Source organism: Macrobrachium nipponense, chromosome 26 (assembly GCF_015104395.2).
Source record: "Macrobrachium nipponense isolate FS-2020 chromosome 26, ASM1510439v2, whole genome shotgun sequence".
Lineage (NCBI taxonomy): Eukaryota > Metazoa > Arthropoda > Malacostraca > Decapoda > Palaemonidae > Macrobrachium > Macrobrachium nipponense.
Genome location: NC_087215.1, coordinates 735,033 through 750,797, shown reverse-complemented (window position 1 = coordinate 750,797; position 15,765 = coordinate 735,033). Strand labels below are relative to the sequence as shown.

Below are 15,765 nucleotides of genomic sequence, written 5' to 3'. Positions count from 1 at the left end.
ATGAAAGTGTATGAAAGGGTAATGAAGAAAAATATTATGAAACATTTAATAAAAAATAATTTGTTTAATATTGGACAACATGGTTTCGTACCCGGAAAAAGTACACAAACCCAATTGATAGTCCACCGTGAGAACATATTCAAAAATATGAAAAGCGGAAATGAAACAGATGTGGTTTATCTAGACTTTGCAAAAGCTTTTGACAAAGTAGACCATAATATATTAGCGAAGAAAATTAGAAAACACAATATCGTGGAGAAAGTAGGAAGATGGTTAAAAGAATTTTTACACAACAGAAAACAGATAGTTATTGCAAACGATGAGAAATCGGATGAAGCCAAGGTAATATCCGGAGTGCCACAAGGTACGGTGTTAGCTGCAATACTGTTTGTTATTATGATTGAAGACATAGACAGTAATGTTAAGGATTCGGTAGTGAGTAGTTTCGCTGATGACACAAGAATAAGTAGAGAAATTACTTGTGATGAAGATAGGAACGCTCTACAAATAGACCTTAACAAAGTATATGATTGGGCAGAGGTATTTAACTCTGATAAATTTGAATCAATAAATTATGGATACAGAGAAGGAAAGCTATATGCATATAGGGGACCTAATAATGAGACAATCACAAATAAGGAAACACTTAAAGACCTTGGTGTGATGATGAATAGGGACATGTTATGCAATGATCAAATAGCAATTCTTTTGGCAAAATGTAAAGCAAAAATGGGAATGTTGTTACGGCGCTTCAAAACAAGAAAAGCTGAACACATGATTATGCTTTATAAAACATATGTTCGTAGTCCACTTGAATATTGCAATATGATATGGTACCCACACTATCAAAAGGATATTGCACAAATAGAGAGTGTACAAAGGTCCTTTACAGCTATTTACAGCTAGAATAGAAGAAGTTAAGGACCTTGACTACTGGGAAAGACTACAATCCTTAAAATTATATAGTCTAGAAAGGAGAAGAGAACGCTACATGATAATTCAGGCATGGAAACAGTAAGAAGGAATAGCAGGAACATAACAAACATCATGGAACTAAAAATATCAGAAAGAGCAAGCAGAGGTAGATTAATAGTGCCCAAAACTATACCAGGAAAAATAAGGAAAGCACACAGTGAATTAATCCACTACGCACCAGCATCGATAATGCAGCGTCTATTCAATGCGTTGCCAGCTCATCTGAGGAATATATCAGGAGTGAGCGTAGATGTGTTTCAGAATAAGCTCGACAAATATCTAAACTGCATCCCAGACCATCCAAGATTGGAAGATGCAAAATATACCGGAAGATGTACTAGCAACTCTCTGGTAGACATTAGAGGTGCCTCACACTGAGGGACCTGGGGCAACCCGAACGAACTGTAAGGTCTGTAAGGTCTCTCTCTCTCTCCTTGACAAGAGCTGACACTCACTGAATCATGATACTTGAAAATAATAAGTGGCACTCAAGGTGTACCTTGAGAGTCATGACGTGTCTTACGGACGAGGGTACGCTTCATCGCGTGTACTTGCGACATTGGAAGACTAGTGCTGATAACTGACTTTGGAGAGAGAGAGAGAGAGAGAGAGAGAGAGAGAGAGAGAGAAAGAGAGAGAGAGAGAGAGGAAATTCCTAAGCGTTCACTTTGGGTTTTGGTAGATCTACCCATCTTTCACAAAGAGAGAGAGAGAGAGAGAGAGAGAGAGAGAGAGAGAGAGAGAGAGAGAGAGAGAGAGAGGAGGAGTTACAAGGATTAGGATGTCTAAAATTCACGACCTGAGAGAGAGAGAGAGAGAGAGAGAGAGAGAGAGAGTAACCAAATTCACGACCTGAGAGAGAGAGAGAGAGAGAGAGAGAGAGAGAGAGTTACAAGGAGTTACAAGGATTATGATGTCTCAAATTCGACCAGGAGAGAGAAGAAGAGAGACCAGAGAAAGAGAGAGAGAGAAAGTAACCAAATTCACGACCTGAGAGAGAGAGAGAGAGAGTTACAAGGAGTTACAAGGATTAGGATGTCTCAAATTCACGACCTGAGAGAGAGAGAGAGAGAGAGAGAGACGAAAGTAACCAAAATCAACGACCTGAGAGAGAGAGAGAGTTACAAGGAGTTACAAGGTTTAGGGTGTCTCAAATTCACGACCTGAGAGAGAGAGAGAGAGAGAGAAAGTAACCAAATTCACGACCTGAGAGAGAGAGAGAGAGTTACAAGGAGTTACAAGGATTAGGATGTCTCAAATTCACGACCTGAGAGAGAGAGAGAGAGAGAGATGACGAGAGAGAGAGAGAAGAGAGGAGCGTTACAAAGGAGTTACAAGGATTCGATGTCACGATTCACGACCTGAGAGAGAGAGAGAGAGAGAGAGAGAGAGAGTAACCAAATTCACAACCTGACGAGAGAGAGAGAGAGGAGAGAGAGAGAGAGAGAGAGAGAGAGAGAGCGTTACAAGGAGTTACAAGGATTACGATGTCACAGATTCACGACCTGAGAGAGAGAGAGAGAGAGAGAGAGAGAGAGAGAGAGAGATAACCAAATTCACAACCTGACAGAGAGAGAGAGAGAGAGAGAGAGAGAGAGAGAGAGAGAGTCAAATTCACAACCTGACAAAAAGAGAGAGAGAGAGAGAGAGAGAGAGAGAGAGAGAGAGAGAGAGAGAGAGAGAGAGAGAGAGAGATCCAAAACCCACTCCCTCAAACACAAACACACAAAAATAAAAAATAAAAAAGACCTCACCCTTATAATCGACGGACTCCAGACTCGAGAACAGCACCATCCCGCAGAAGGCGACGCCGATGAGCAGAGCCACCGTCGCAGGACGCAGCGCCCTTCGCATCTTGACCCACAGCATCTCGTGGCCACCGTCTCTCCTCCTGACGCATCGTGGTCGTCGCTTGGAGGAGGAGGAGAAGGACGGGGAGCCTCTGTGGTGGTGTCGGTGAAGCCCTAAGAGTGAATGGAAAGGGCTTCGTCAGTAATGAATGGGTGGATCCTTTGGGGCGGTGTTTATTTACTCAACGGGTGGGATGGTGCTGTTTGGCGGAATCTACGCTCAAGCAGGTGTGGATTAGCGCATCCTGATTTTGCACACACACACACACACACTATATATATATATATATATATATATATATATATATATATATATATATATATATATATATATATATATTGCTATGCCAATTAAATACCTTTTTTTCTACATAAGAACTCCTTCGTCTTCTTCTTCTTCTTCTTCTTCTTCTTATTATTATTATTATTATTATTATTATTATTATTATTATTAAACAGTGATTATTATTAAAAAGTGATAGTAGTATTTAATAAGTACAAACATTCATACTCTATACGCTAAAATGATCGAAAAATGACCTAGGAAAATTCAACTACAGAATAAAAAAAATATATATATAGTATATAAAAAAAACCAGTCGTGGTAATTTAAAGTAGCATGACGCTTCCATAATATAGTAAGGCCTTTGGGGATTAGCCTTTTGAACGGCTCTTCCCAGAAAGACATTTCGTACCAAACGGTTCCGTGGTGGAAAAGCACCTTTGCAACGGCTCCCCTCCCAGACAGACTGTTTATATCAGAAGGGTATACAGATCAGACTGTTTATATCAGAAGGAGCCTTTTACAACGGCACCTTCCCGGGAAGATCGTCCATAAAATGAAGCACAGTGATAAGAAGGACGAAAACAGGCAAGCAAATTCACGGCGCAATCATCCACTAGTACTACAATTCCTAGTACGAATTCCCAGCCTGTCCTAGACCGACTCACGGTGGACCGTGGACCTAGTGAGGTCCCCTTTTAATAAAAACGGACAGCCTGCGGTGTGGCCCTCCCAGTCAATGATTGCGTTCCCGGCTAAATAAATAAACACTGCCGAGAGCAAAACAACCGTCAAGGGAGAGAGATCTTCTTCATTCTCTTCCATAAGAGGGTTTCTATTACGTTTATCAGTGAGAATCAACACGGTTTTTTTCTCAGCGGTTGTTATTTTGCAAGTTTTGACTCCCCACCCCCTCTTAATAAAGGCGGGACACAATTAGGCCATTGTGTCGGTTTGCTGGGCCAGATGTGAATCGTCATACAGTGACCATACAGTTCTCCTGATGCAAATCTAGCGGAGGAAACGCATCAGACTATTTCTACGAACAATTCTTCCCGTTTTCTACACCCCTCCGGAAATTGTGTACGCTCGCGTTTTTATTAAGATTATTTGAAGCATTCCGAGCAAACGAAGCACGATTTGTATTTTCATTTCCAAAACGAAAGGTCGTTTTGTATATGTGATCCTAATTCTTAGCTTGCATAAAATCGCAAGTAAGGGCCAGAGGTGGCAAATCGGAAATTAAAATCGGGGAAAACCCGTTTGCCTGACTTATCAGCACGACAGTGCAGGAGAATATCTAAACCACTGTCGTCGTTGTTACGATAATTACTGCGTCTCAGTCTCATCTAGCTGAAAGTCAAGTAAATCGCGCATCGATTGTTTTCGTGACTCTGAGATGGAAAGATTCGACACCGTGTTTTGGAACTCTGTTAAACTACTGCTGCTACCATCACTACTATTTAAGGGACGTTTTCGTTTCTTCAGAGATAGAAGCAGAACTCTGAACAGCGCATGCGCGTCCTTACATCATCAGCAAATGAGAGAGGCGCCGTTGCAAAGGTTATGCTACAACAACCATCGGCCCACACACAAACTAAAGCCACTTTATGAGTCTATCCAGCAGTAGATGAGAGAGGCGCCGTTGCAAAGGCAACGCCTCACCGCCCTACCCTTGAACTCCTATTGCTACAACTACTATAATAGATTCACATCAACCTTGTATTTGATGTCTAGGTCAGTCCCTTACGACGCTCCTGACTGGCTGTTGATAAGCCAATCGCAGGGCTGGAAGCTCTCACTTGCGAGTTCACATGGGTAGGATCTATGTTCCACCTCTCCTGAGGGATATAAGTCTTTCAAAAGTATCCCTCAGGAGAGGTGGAAAATGCATCCTACTTATGGGAACTCTCGAGAGAGACTGAGAGTTACCAGCCCTGTGATTGGCTTATCAACAGCCAACCAAGAGCGTCGTAAGGGACTGGCCTAGACATCAAATGCACGGTTGATGTGAATCTATTATTGTGCTACTACCACCTAAAGCCCATTTCTATAAATGGAGCCGTTTCAAAGGCAAATCCCATCTTCTATTACTACTGATATCGCCGGGTCTCGTATTAGCTGCCTCTTAATGGAAGGATAATCTTAAGAGCCACAAACCACGAGGAGATTCCCAAAGAACTGCACTAGGAGGAATAAACAACGAAAACAGAAAAGTTAAAATTGCACTATTAAGGCCACAACAATACAAGCACAGACTCAGTAACAACTTAACTGTTGCATCTGTCGAGTTGCATGACAACATGAGAAGTGGCAGATTGAGACGGAGTGGCAGCAGCAGCAGCAGAAAAAGAAGAAAAAGAAGAAGAAGATGACGACAAAAATGAAAGAGCGGAAAAGGAGGCTTAATGTTCTTGTTCGATCGAGTAACTGAATCCATAACAAGTACCGCTGTCAGTTAAGTATTATATCTCAGTTTTACCAGACCACTGAGCTGATTAACAGCTCTCCTAGGGCTGGCCCGAACGATTAGATATTTTTTTCTACGTGGCTAGGAACCGAGTGATGACCTAGCAACGGGACCTACGGCTTATTGTGGGATCCGAACCATATTATATAAAAAAAATTAATTTCTAATCACCAGAAATAAAATTCCTCCGATTCTACGTTGGCAGAGCGTGAAATCGAACTCGAGACTACCGAATCGGTAGGCGAGCACGTAACCCACTCGTCTAACGAGGAACTACCGCTGTCAGAAAATATCAATTGCCCTGAGAGCAAATCTTAGCAGATGTAAACAAGCGTATATTTAACTGTTTTGAAGTTAGGATATAAAACATGGAATTTCGGCCAAGCGCTGGGACCTATGAGGTCATTCAGCGCTGAAAGGGAAACTGAGATTATAAGGTTTGAAAGGTGTAACAGGAGGAAGACCTCAAAGCAGTTACACTATAAAGAAAAGTTGTCATCAGAGTGTAGATAGCAAGATGGAAGAAAGAGAATACGAAAGGAGATACAGTTAAAGTAATGAAAGAGGTTGCAGCTAGGGGCCGAAGGGACGCTGCCAAGAACCTTACGTAAATATAAAACTACACGGACAAACATATCTTCCGCTAGACACAAAATATGTCCTACATATGCGTGCAAGATGGGCGTACCAGCGTTAATGCTCGACACAAAAGAGCCATTGCATATGCGTGCAAGATGGGCGTACTAAGATGCCCAGCATATGCGTGCAAGATGGGGCATACTAGCGTTAAGTGTGACACACAGATGTCCCCATATGCGTGCAAGATGGGGCATAGTGGCGTAAAAGTTTAATCATAAGGAAAGAAACTATCTCACCGTAGAGAGTGACATCATATACATCACAAAAAAGGTGACATTTCAGGACCCATAATTCGTATGTCTGAACATACGAACACACAACATTAAAGAAAAAAATTAAACACGGCATGCGAAATGTGTATTACGAGCAGTGACAAGAAAAAAAAATGAATAAAGAAGAAAAAAATGTCCTTGTGAAGTATTCTACTTTATTCAATTTATGCAATCATCTCAGTGTTTTCTTTGCGATTACGTAAGAAGAAAGATGTGTAAATTAACTCGGTTATGAGTTATTAAGAGGTCTTATAAGAGAAAGTTGGATATACGGCAATGCATCTTGGTGGTTCTTTATCTCTTTCCTTCTTTCCTCTGGTAACTTTAGAACTCACCCCAAGTTCTCGTAGGACCTTCATAGCATTAATGTTGGACGAACGAGCCACCGAGGAATAGAGCTGAATTCGAACTGAACTGAAGTCAACAACGATAACAAGACTATAAAGTTCTATGAGAGTCAGACATTATCATCTCCACTTGCCTCCAGTCTTGGATTCGTATATATTCATTTATCCACTTGACAGTCTCCTCCCTCTTCCTCTTCTTCTTCTTCCTCCTCCTCCTCTTCTGCTTCTTCTTCTTCTTTTTCTTCTTCTTCCTCCTCCACTTCTTCTTCTTCCTCCTCCTCTTCTTCTTCTTCTTCTTCCTCCTCCTCCTCTTCTTCTTCTTCTTCTTCCTCCTCCTCCTCTTCGTCTTCTTCCTCCTCCTCTTCTTCTTCTTCCTCCTCCTCCTCCTCCTCTTCTTCTTCTTCTTCTTCCTCCTCCTCCTCTTCTTCTTCTTCCTCTCCGCCTCCTCCTCCTTCTTCCATATCCTCCTATCTCCTCCTCCTCCTCCTCCTCTTCTTCTTCCTATAAAGTTCTATGAGAGTCAGACATTATCATCTCCACTTTCCTCCAGTGTTGGATTCGTATATATTCATTTATCCACTTGACAGTCTCCTCCTCCTCCTCTTCTTCTTCTTCTTCCTCCCACCTACGTCGAGACCGACAGCTGTCGTGACAAACTATCGAGATTCAATATGCTTCGTCTCATGACGAACAAGTACTGCTAGCTCGTTCGTCATTCGTGCTTTCGTGTTGGATGCGACAAACTACCAAGTCGGTTGTTTATTGTTTATATAATAATAATAATAATAATAATAATAATAATAATAATAATAATAATAATAATAATAATAATAATAATAATAATAATAATAATAATAATAATCAGTTGGGAGTTTAAAGAAAATCTTTGAAAGGCAAAATTAAATTCAAAGAATGAATATTGAACTGATGCATTATCATTCCGTCAAGAAAAACTCCTGTACGATTAATAATTTAGTCTGTCTCTTATTCTGCCTTGTGTATGTCTTTATACTCTCTCTCTCTCTCTCTTATAAAACAAGAACTTCATGAAATATTTCCCCACGAACTAGTCTGTCTTTCTCTCTCTTATACTCAATGAGGACTTCAGGAACCATGCCCTAATTTGCCTCTCTCTCTCTCACATATACACAACAGGAACTTCAAGAACTATATCCCAACGATTAGGTCACCCTGTCTCGCTAGTATACTCACGGGAACTATGACCTAATTTCTCTCTCTCTCTCTCCAGGAACCAAGGGGCCCCCAATTCATCGGGAGAGCGGGAGTCCCTTGCGACAGAACACCCAAAAAGGATAATCAGAGTACCATCGGGGTCTCTTCCTCATCAAATTATTCAATTGTGAACCCTTACTGTCCACCGCGTCTGATGTTTGAGCGTTTGTGCTTGCGGTTTGTGAGTGTGTTTGTGTGTGGGTGCGTGTGTGGTATAGTTGCGTAAGTCTGCGTATGTTTTTGCTTGAGATATATCCAAGTGTCTGTGAAGTCAGGTTATGAGTTTACCTATGAGTGTTTGTGCAGTCCTATTTCGGGTTTTCGTGCGTACAAGCGCTTGTGGGGTTTCCTTGCAAGTGCTTGAGTGCCGTGCTTGTTGTTTTGTTTAAAAGTGCTTGCCTGAAGTTATATATATATATATATATATATATTATATATATATATTAATATATATATATATATATTGTCAGGTATTTCCTTTCTTAAAACTAGAATCTGAGTGTTGGTTGTATTTTCATCCAATAGATGGCGTTGGTTGTCCATTCTATCATCCTTGGGTGTTGTTTGCATTTGCTTTAATAGATGGCGTTGGTTGTTCTGTTCGTTATTTTAGTGTCCTTGGTATTACTTATTGTTTACTTTTGATTTACTTTCCAAGTGATATCCACTACCTTACGAACCTCGCAACCTTTCACATGGTAAGAAGTTATTTGCTCTTTGTTGTACACCTTATGTTCTAGGTAAATAATTATTATGTAAAGCTATTATGGTTTTAATAGTGATATGTTAACAGTGACCTTTTGTTCGAAGCTATTGTTTGTGTATTTATTTTTGCAGACACTCTACCTTACCTTGCCTTGCCTTGCTTGACATTATCTTGCCTTATGGGTGTCTTGTGTGTTTTGACATCTTGTCTTAACTTGTATGACCTGTTGGATGTACCATTTTACTTACCTGGTGCAAGATCTGTCATCATGGATCTACTATCTTCAGCCCATCTAGACAATTTCAAGAATGTACCCACATTCTAAACACTACCGTACCATCTTCAGCCATCTAGATAATTTCAAGAGTGTACCCACATTCCAACCTACGTGTCGTCTATTACTATTATAAGTTATTCTATTTATTGTTAATAAATTAATAATTTTTATAATTCTTTTTTACTTGATACCAGTCTAGCCAAGTGTTAGGTAACAAGCGCCTAATACATTTCCATTTACGCAAATAAAAGCTTGACTTATATATATATATATATATATATATATATATATATATATATATATATATATATATATATATATATATATAATATATATATTATATATATATATTGCTAGGAATATTAGTGTGTATTTGTTAGGATATTCTTTCTTTTTGCCTTTCTCCTCCTTTCTGGACCCCCTTCTTTTTGTGGTTGAATGTATTGGTTTCTTTTATTAGTTGTGTATTTGGGATTTGTTTAGTGATTATTTAAGGGTGAGTGTTATTCATATATTTTTTATTATAAGAGGTTCAGGTGTAATTTCTGCCTAACGATTTTTGTATTAAATTTAAGTGATTTTTCTGAAGTGTTTATTTTCAACCCTGAATTGATTTTGCACTCTGTGTTGTTTAAGGTTGTGGTACGATTTCACACCTTGTGAATTTCGTATCCTGTTAAGTGAATACAGTGTAACCTACATTTTGATAAGTGTGCCGTGTGGTAGTTAACACGCCATCACAATATATATATACGTATATAGTATATGTACTACATATACATATATGTACTTATATATAAAGCGAGAGAGAGAGAGAGAACTGAAACTTCAGACCATACCACGACCGCACACATACACACAAGATAAACAAGGCGTGATCCGACCTCCAGCTTACTCTGGGCATGCGGTAAAATCTACGGTCAAATAGCACGTTGTTTCACCAACGAAAATTAAAATAAATACGCTAAATTATATTATAACTATTTCTGTAGTTTAACATTCACATTATTTTTTAGATTTTCATTCTAATAAATGAATCATAAATATCCTAAAATTCCTGTATCTTTAACTCAACGCGAAACATCTTTTTCAGACCTTTTTTTTTAAGGCTTTTTCATAGATCTTTCCTGACCCCCAACCTGGCCCCCAGCAAGAAGTATAACTGGTTCACTTAAGGTAGATTCTTGGATGATCCCTATGGCTACGAGACGTTAGTTTGGCGGCCGGTGATTGGCTGGGAGCTGCCTACCTCCCGGTACCAGCCAATCAGCGGCCACCAAACAAACGTCTCGTAAGAATAAGGCTCATCCGAGAATCTACCTTAAGTGAATCAGTCATAGTTTCTAGGCTTACTCCTCTAGTAAGTGAAAAAGAAGAGGACCCAACCGAATCTAGAGAGAGAATTGCAATAAACAAACTTTTTTTATTGCAGCTTCTTGCTCTATGCAACAAGAGTGGGGGCCATTAGCCTGTCCGATGTTTTTTTGTTTATTTTTGTTATCTCTAAACAACAGCTCTTGAAACTGTAGACGCTGCTTATTCCTCTAGGAAAATTCTTCTTTGCAAGATGACCTCTAGTAGCCTGAATTGGAATTCTCTCTCTCTCTCTCTCTCTCTCATACACAACAGGAATCATGTCACAATTCATTGATCAGCCTCTCTCTCTCTCTCTCTCTCTCAGCAAGAAACAAAGTGACTTGGGTATTCAGTTTTGGTAAATCTTAATACCGAGCCTATAACTACAAAGGTGTTCTATTTATTGAATAATGCTTTGCTAATATATTTAATTCACTCTACTGCCGCGACTTTAATAGTAAAATATATTGGTCCTTGTTGAATACTTAATACTCTTTCTTATACCGGGGAATATATTTATCCCTGTCTACTCTCTCCGGAGGCATCTTTAATATTTGGATGTTACAAGGCTATATATTCGTCCGTGTTGACGGCTTAATTCTCCAGGAATTGAAGAGGAAATATATCGTGCCTGTTTAGGTCTCCATTCTCGCTCAACTTCAGGAATTTAAAGTGAAATATATCCCTACTTCTTTAATAGTTAATTCTCTCCAAGTCAAGAATTTAAGATGATATACATTCCCAGTTGTTTACAACTTAATTATCTGTAAGTCCAAGAATTTAAGATGAAATATATTCGTAGTTGTTAACAACTTGATTAACTGAAAGTCCAAAAATTTAATAAGAAATATATTCGTACTTGCTTAGTGTTTAATTCTTTCAAGTCTAGAAATTCAAGTAGAAATATATTCCACTTGTTAACTTTTTAATTCTCTCTAGTCTAGAAATTCAAGAGGAAATAAATTCGCATTTGCGTAATACTTAATTCTCGCTAATTTCAGGAATTTAAGATGAAATATATTCCTATTTAGAGGAAACATATTCGTTCTCATTCACAGTCTCTTCGTATAAAACACATCATTCGTTAAAGACTATTCACAACATTCCAGAACACTGACAACGCACTCTTTGCTTTCTCTATTGTGAAAAGGCTTGGATTTGCAATTAACTTCAAATATATAACTTTGAAAGTAAAGCGGAAATTGTGAGAAATAATTAAAAAAAAATGTAAATCAACACAATTGACAACCGTTTTCAGTAACGTCGCGTGAATATTAGAAGAAATCTGCACCTTATTGGCCTTCAGCATAAAGGCGATTTTGCCTATTGCAGTGTCTCTTACGCCTCTTTTGCCCCTGTACCTCCTTATAGGACTCCTACTACCCTGCTTCTTAGATCTGTTATTACCCCATTATAGGATTTGTAGGGGTTCTTTGTACACCCGCCCATGAATAGTCCACTCACAAAGGAAGCTAACACTGCGAGAGAGAGAGAGAGAGAGAGAGAGAGAGAGAGAGAGAGAGAGAGAGAGAGAGAGAGCATAAGTAGCGTTATGTAACTGAGTTTACTTGAGGAATTTTCTAACGCAGATTAATTCTTCGATTTTCAAATGATTATCTATTATAACAAAAAAATAATCAAAACCAATAGTCTTTGAGAACGACTAAATATTGATTGCAATCAATGAATTTCAGTGGCTGTTAATAAGATTTACATTGACAGAGAGAGAGAGAGAGAGAGAGAGAGAGAGAGAGAGAGAGAGAGAGAGAGAGAGAGAGAGAGAGAATTTATGTAACTGAAGAAACTTGAAAATTTTGCTAAGCTCTGCGTAACTACATTTTTCTTTTTTATTTACAAGTTGAGCGAGACAATAAATTCCAATGGCTGTTAAAGAATAGCAAATTGAGAGAGAGAGAGAGAGAGAGAGAGAGAGAGAGAGAGAGAGAGAGAGAGAGAGAGAGAGAGCATTAAGAAGTGTCATGTAATTGAGGTATCATGCATTGAAGGTGGTCAACTAAAATCCTCGAAGTTAACTGAAATTTAAAGCTACTTCAATGAATAAAACAACAATTTAAATCTTTACTTATAAATATAACAGCAGAATTAAAGCTTTAAGACAATAAAGCTTAATCCTGCAATCTGATCAAAGAATTGTTGCATCAAAATTGTGCAGCATGATCATTAACATGATCAAATGAACTAGACGTTGGTAAAGGAAACAAAATAAATAAATAGATAAAGTATATGAGGCATATTACGTTCAACCAATCGTTCCCCATTGCTGCGCCATGTTGCAAAGTTGCAAAGAACGCTCCTCGGTCATGATTTTAGCGCAAAACAGCATTAATGGATAATGGAAACTGGCTGAATCCTCTCTCTCTCTCTCTCTCGGCTCTCTCTCTCTCTCTCTCTCTTAACATTTCGATCCATCTCTCTCAATCTTTCTACTCTCTCTCTCTCGCTCCGCTCTGTGAGCTCACGATGTCTCCAGGGATGGACTAACAAGTCTTTGAGACATCCAATTAACTTGTAACTCTCTCTCTCTCTCTCTCTCTCTCTCTCTCTCTCTCTCTCTCTCTCTCTCTCTCTCATTATCATCTCTTTCTTCTCAATATTTCTATCCATCTCTCTCAATCTCTCTCATTAAGTTACATATATCATTTAATATAGTGTTATCACCGAAGGCAAAATTTTAGATGATAAATGGAATGGTACTGGAAAAAAAACTACGGATTCAAACAGCCATTTGTACGAAAAAAAAAATACTGTCTTATGCAACGAAAAATCAATCAAAATACCGGTCCTTGTCGAAACCAGAAATCACAAACTCTTTTAGCTTAGGACTCTCAGACCTTCATCTCTCTCTCTCTCTCTCTCTGAAGAAACAATAAAACATACATATCTTAAGACTCCCAGATCTCTCCCTCTCTCTCTGAAAAGACCTTCATCTCTCTCTCTCTCTCTCTCTCTCTCTCTCTCTCTCTCTCTCTCTTTCAAGTTCCCTTCAGGAGACGGGAATAGTCCAGCCATCTTTCCTGTTTTTTTTGTTTTTTTTTTGTACCTCTAATCCACAGACACATAACACCCTACACTTAAGCTTCCTACACCTAGATCCGCATGTTTACTGATCCTGGCCTACACCCAGGACCCTTCCTCACCTTCAATTTCGAGGTGTTAAAGCACAGGACAAAGTATTTTCGAAGTCAAGAAGTACAGTCAAAACAGTTTGCAGGCAAATGGAGTTTTGAAAGCGTTTTGCAATTACGAACTGTCAAACCAGTTTGCAGTTAAGAACAGTTTACAAAGCACGGATTTGCAGTCAAGATTATCAAACCAGTTTTGCAGTCGAAAACTGTCAAAGTATTCAGTAGTCAAGATTGTCAAAACAGTTTTGCAGTCAAAAACTGTCAAAGCATCTGTTGGCTAAGATTGTCAAAACAGTTTTGCAGTCAAAAACCGTCAAAGCAGTCTGCAGTCACGAATTTTCAAAGCACTTAGCAGTCAAGAAGAAATTTGAAAGCCCTTTAGAGTCAACTTCTAAAGCGCTTTTATAAATCATTCGCAGCCAAGGGGAACTATGGACGCATTGTGCAGTCAATAATTTTTAGGACTTTCAGAGAAGTTTGCAGGGAAAAAAATGAAGTCGATTTGCAGTCATGAACTTTCGTAACACTTCTGACTGCAAGATGAACTTTCCGACGACAAGGACAACAGCTGCTATTCCACTGCACATGGCGCCGGTGGAATAATACTTCCACTCAATGTTACTTGACCATCGCTTGTATACCCAGTGCAAACAAACAAACATTCTACCCAGCCACACCCATTCTCTCTCTCTCTCTCTCTCTCTCTCTCTCTCTCTCTCTCTCTCTCAATGAACAATCCTGGCAGCGAGGTTGAGAGGTAGCGACAGTGCTATTTGTGGTCAAAATAATCTATTCTCTCTCTCTCTCTCTCTCTCTTTCTGCGTCAGTAACCTAAATGATGTGACGCCAGTTTTAATAGCCACAAATGTCTCTCTTTCTCTCATTCTGTGTGTGTGTGTGTGTGTTTGTGTTTGTGTGTGTGTGCGTTCCTTACTACATGGTTGACTTAAATTCTTGAGGTGCTGACACTTCTTTTCTCTCTCTCTCTCTCTCTCTCTCACACACACACACATACACAAACACACGCTCTAACTATTAACAATTGAAAACAACTAAAATGTTTAAGAGTAAATGTGAAACATTCTTGCCTTTAAAACGTACCGTAGTTTTTATATGCCAGCCCATAGCTAATAAAACAATTCCGTTGTTCACTGCATAGGAATATTCCCTTTAATCTTCCGGCGTAAAATACAAACAGCGCAATAAACAAACTCGCTCCATTGACGTCATCCTACGCAAACAATTCGTTTTGATGCTCGGCTCCTCTAAACAGCGTAAACAACAAGATGCTATAATAAATAAAATGATTCCCAAAATATGGGAACTTGCACGCGATACCAATCAAAGCGAGATCGTACGTTACCGCCAAAGCGTCGTCGCAATGATTCTGATACAGAGTTGAACAGGTTTTAATGTTTTATTAATTTATTTCAGTTATGTTTAAATAATCTAGGATTTTCGGGCGGAATTATTGCTAATAGACAAATGCGCACAAAGTACGGGTAAAAACTGTGCACATACACATACGTAGCTGATGTATAAATACATACTATATTCATGAGCGTACGCAATTACACACAAACACTATACATATACATAATTAGAGTGCACGGGCGTGTATAAATATACGTACCTGCACTAATATACACACTACCCTTATGTATTAATATTTTACCCATACAAATACACAAACGCAATCGTATATTTTATGACTATGTGCGTGTAAAATTTACTTGTTTATACGAAGAACACACCCTAATCCTAATCCTCTTTCTCCGATGAAATTTATTTAACCTCTTACTGAGAACTGCAAGACGAATTGCGTCACTGCAGCGGCTCTTATCTCTCTCTCTCTCTCTCTCCTCTGTGATTTCAAGTCAGCAATCTTTACCCTGAACTTCATATCATCTTGTTTCTAAAGCTGTGTTTTCCAATAACAGGCCCTCTCTCTCTCTCTCTCTCTCTAAGCAGCGGTGGTAGAGGATTCAGCTCACAAACTGAGTGACAAGCGTTTGATATGGACGTGCTTCTTGTGACCTAATCATGGAATAATACACCTGGTTGTTAGTAGACTGCAGCGGGCCTCAGCCGAGTTGGAGAACGAGAGTGAAAACGGAAGGGCCTCGAAGAGGTAATATCCACCCCCTAGAGGTCCTCGACGAGGCAATATCAACCTAGATGCCCTCGACGAGGTAATACTCACACCCCAGA

General features: G+C 39.2%; 1 protein-coding gene across 1 annotated transcript in view; it reads right to left on the bottom strand.

The window, feature by feature from the left end:
* Positions 1–15,765, bottom strand: part of LOC135199948 (carbohydrate sulfotransferase 15-like) — a 38,154-nt gene that overhangs the window by 11,984 nt on the left and 10,405 nt on the right. The window contains 1 exon segment of the mRNA XM_064228073.1: positions 2,730–2,939. Coding sequence (XP_064084143.1) covers positions 2,730–2,844 — 115 coding nt within the window. The 5' untranslated portion in view covers positions 2,845–2,939.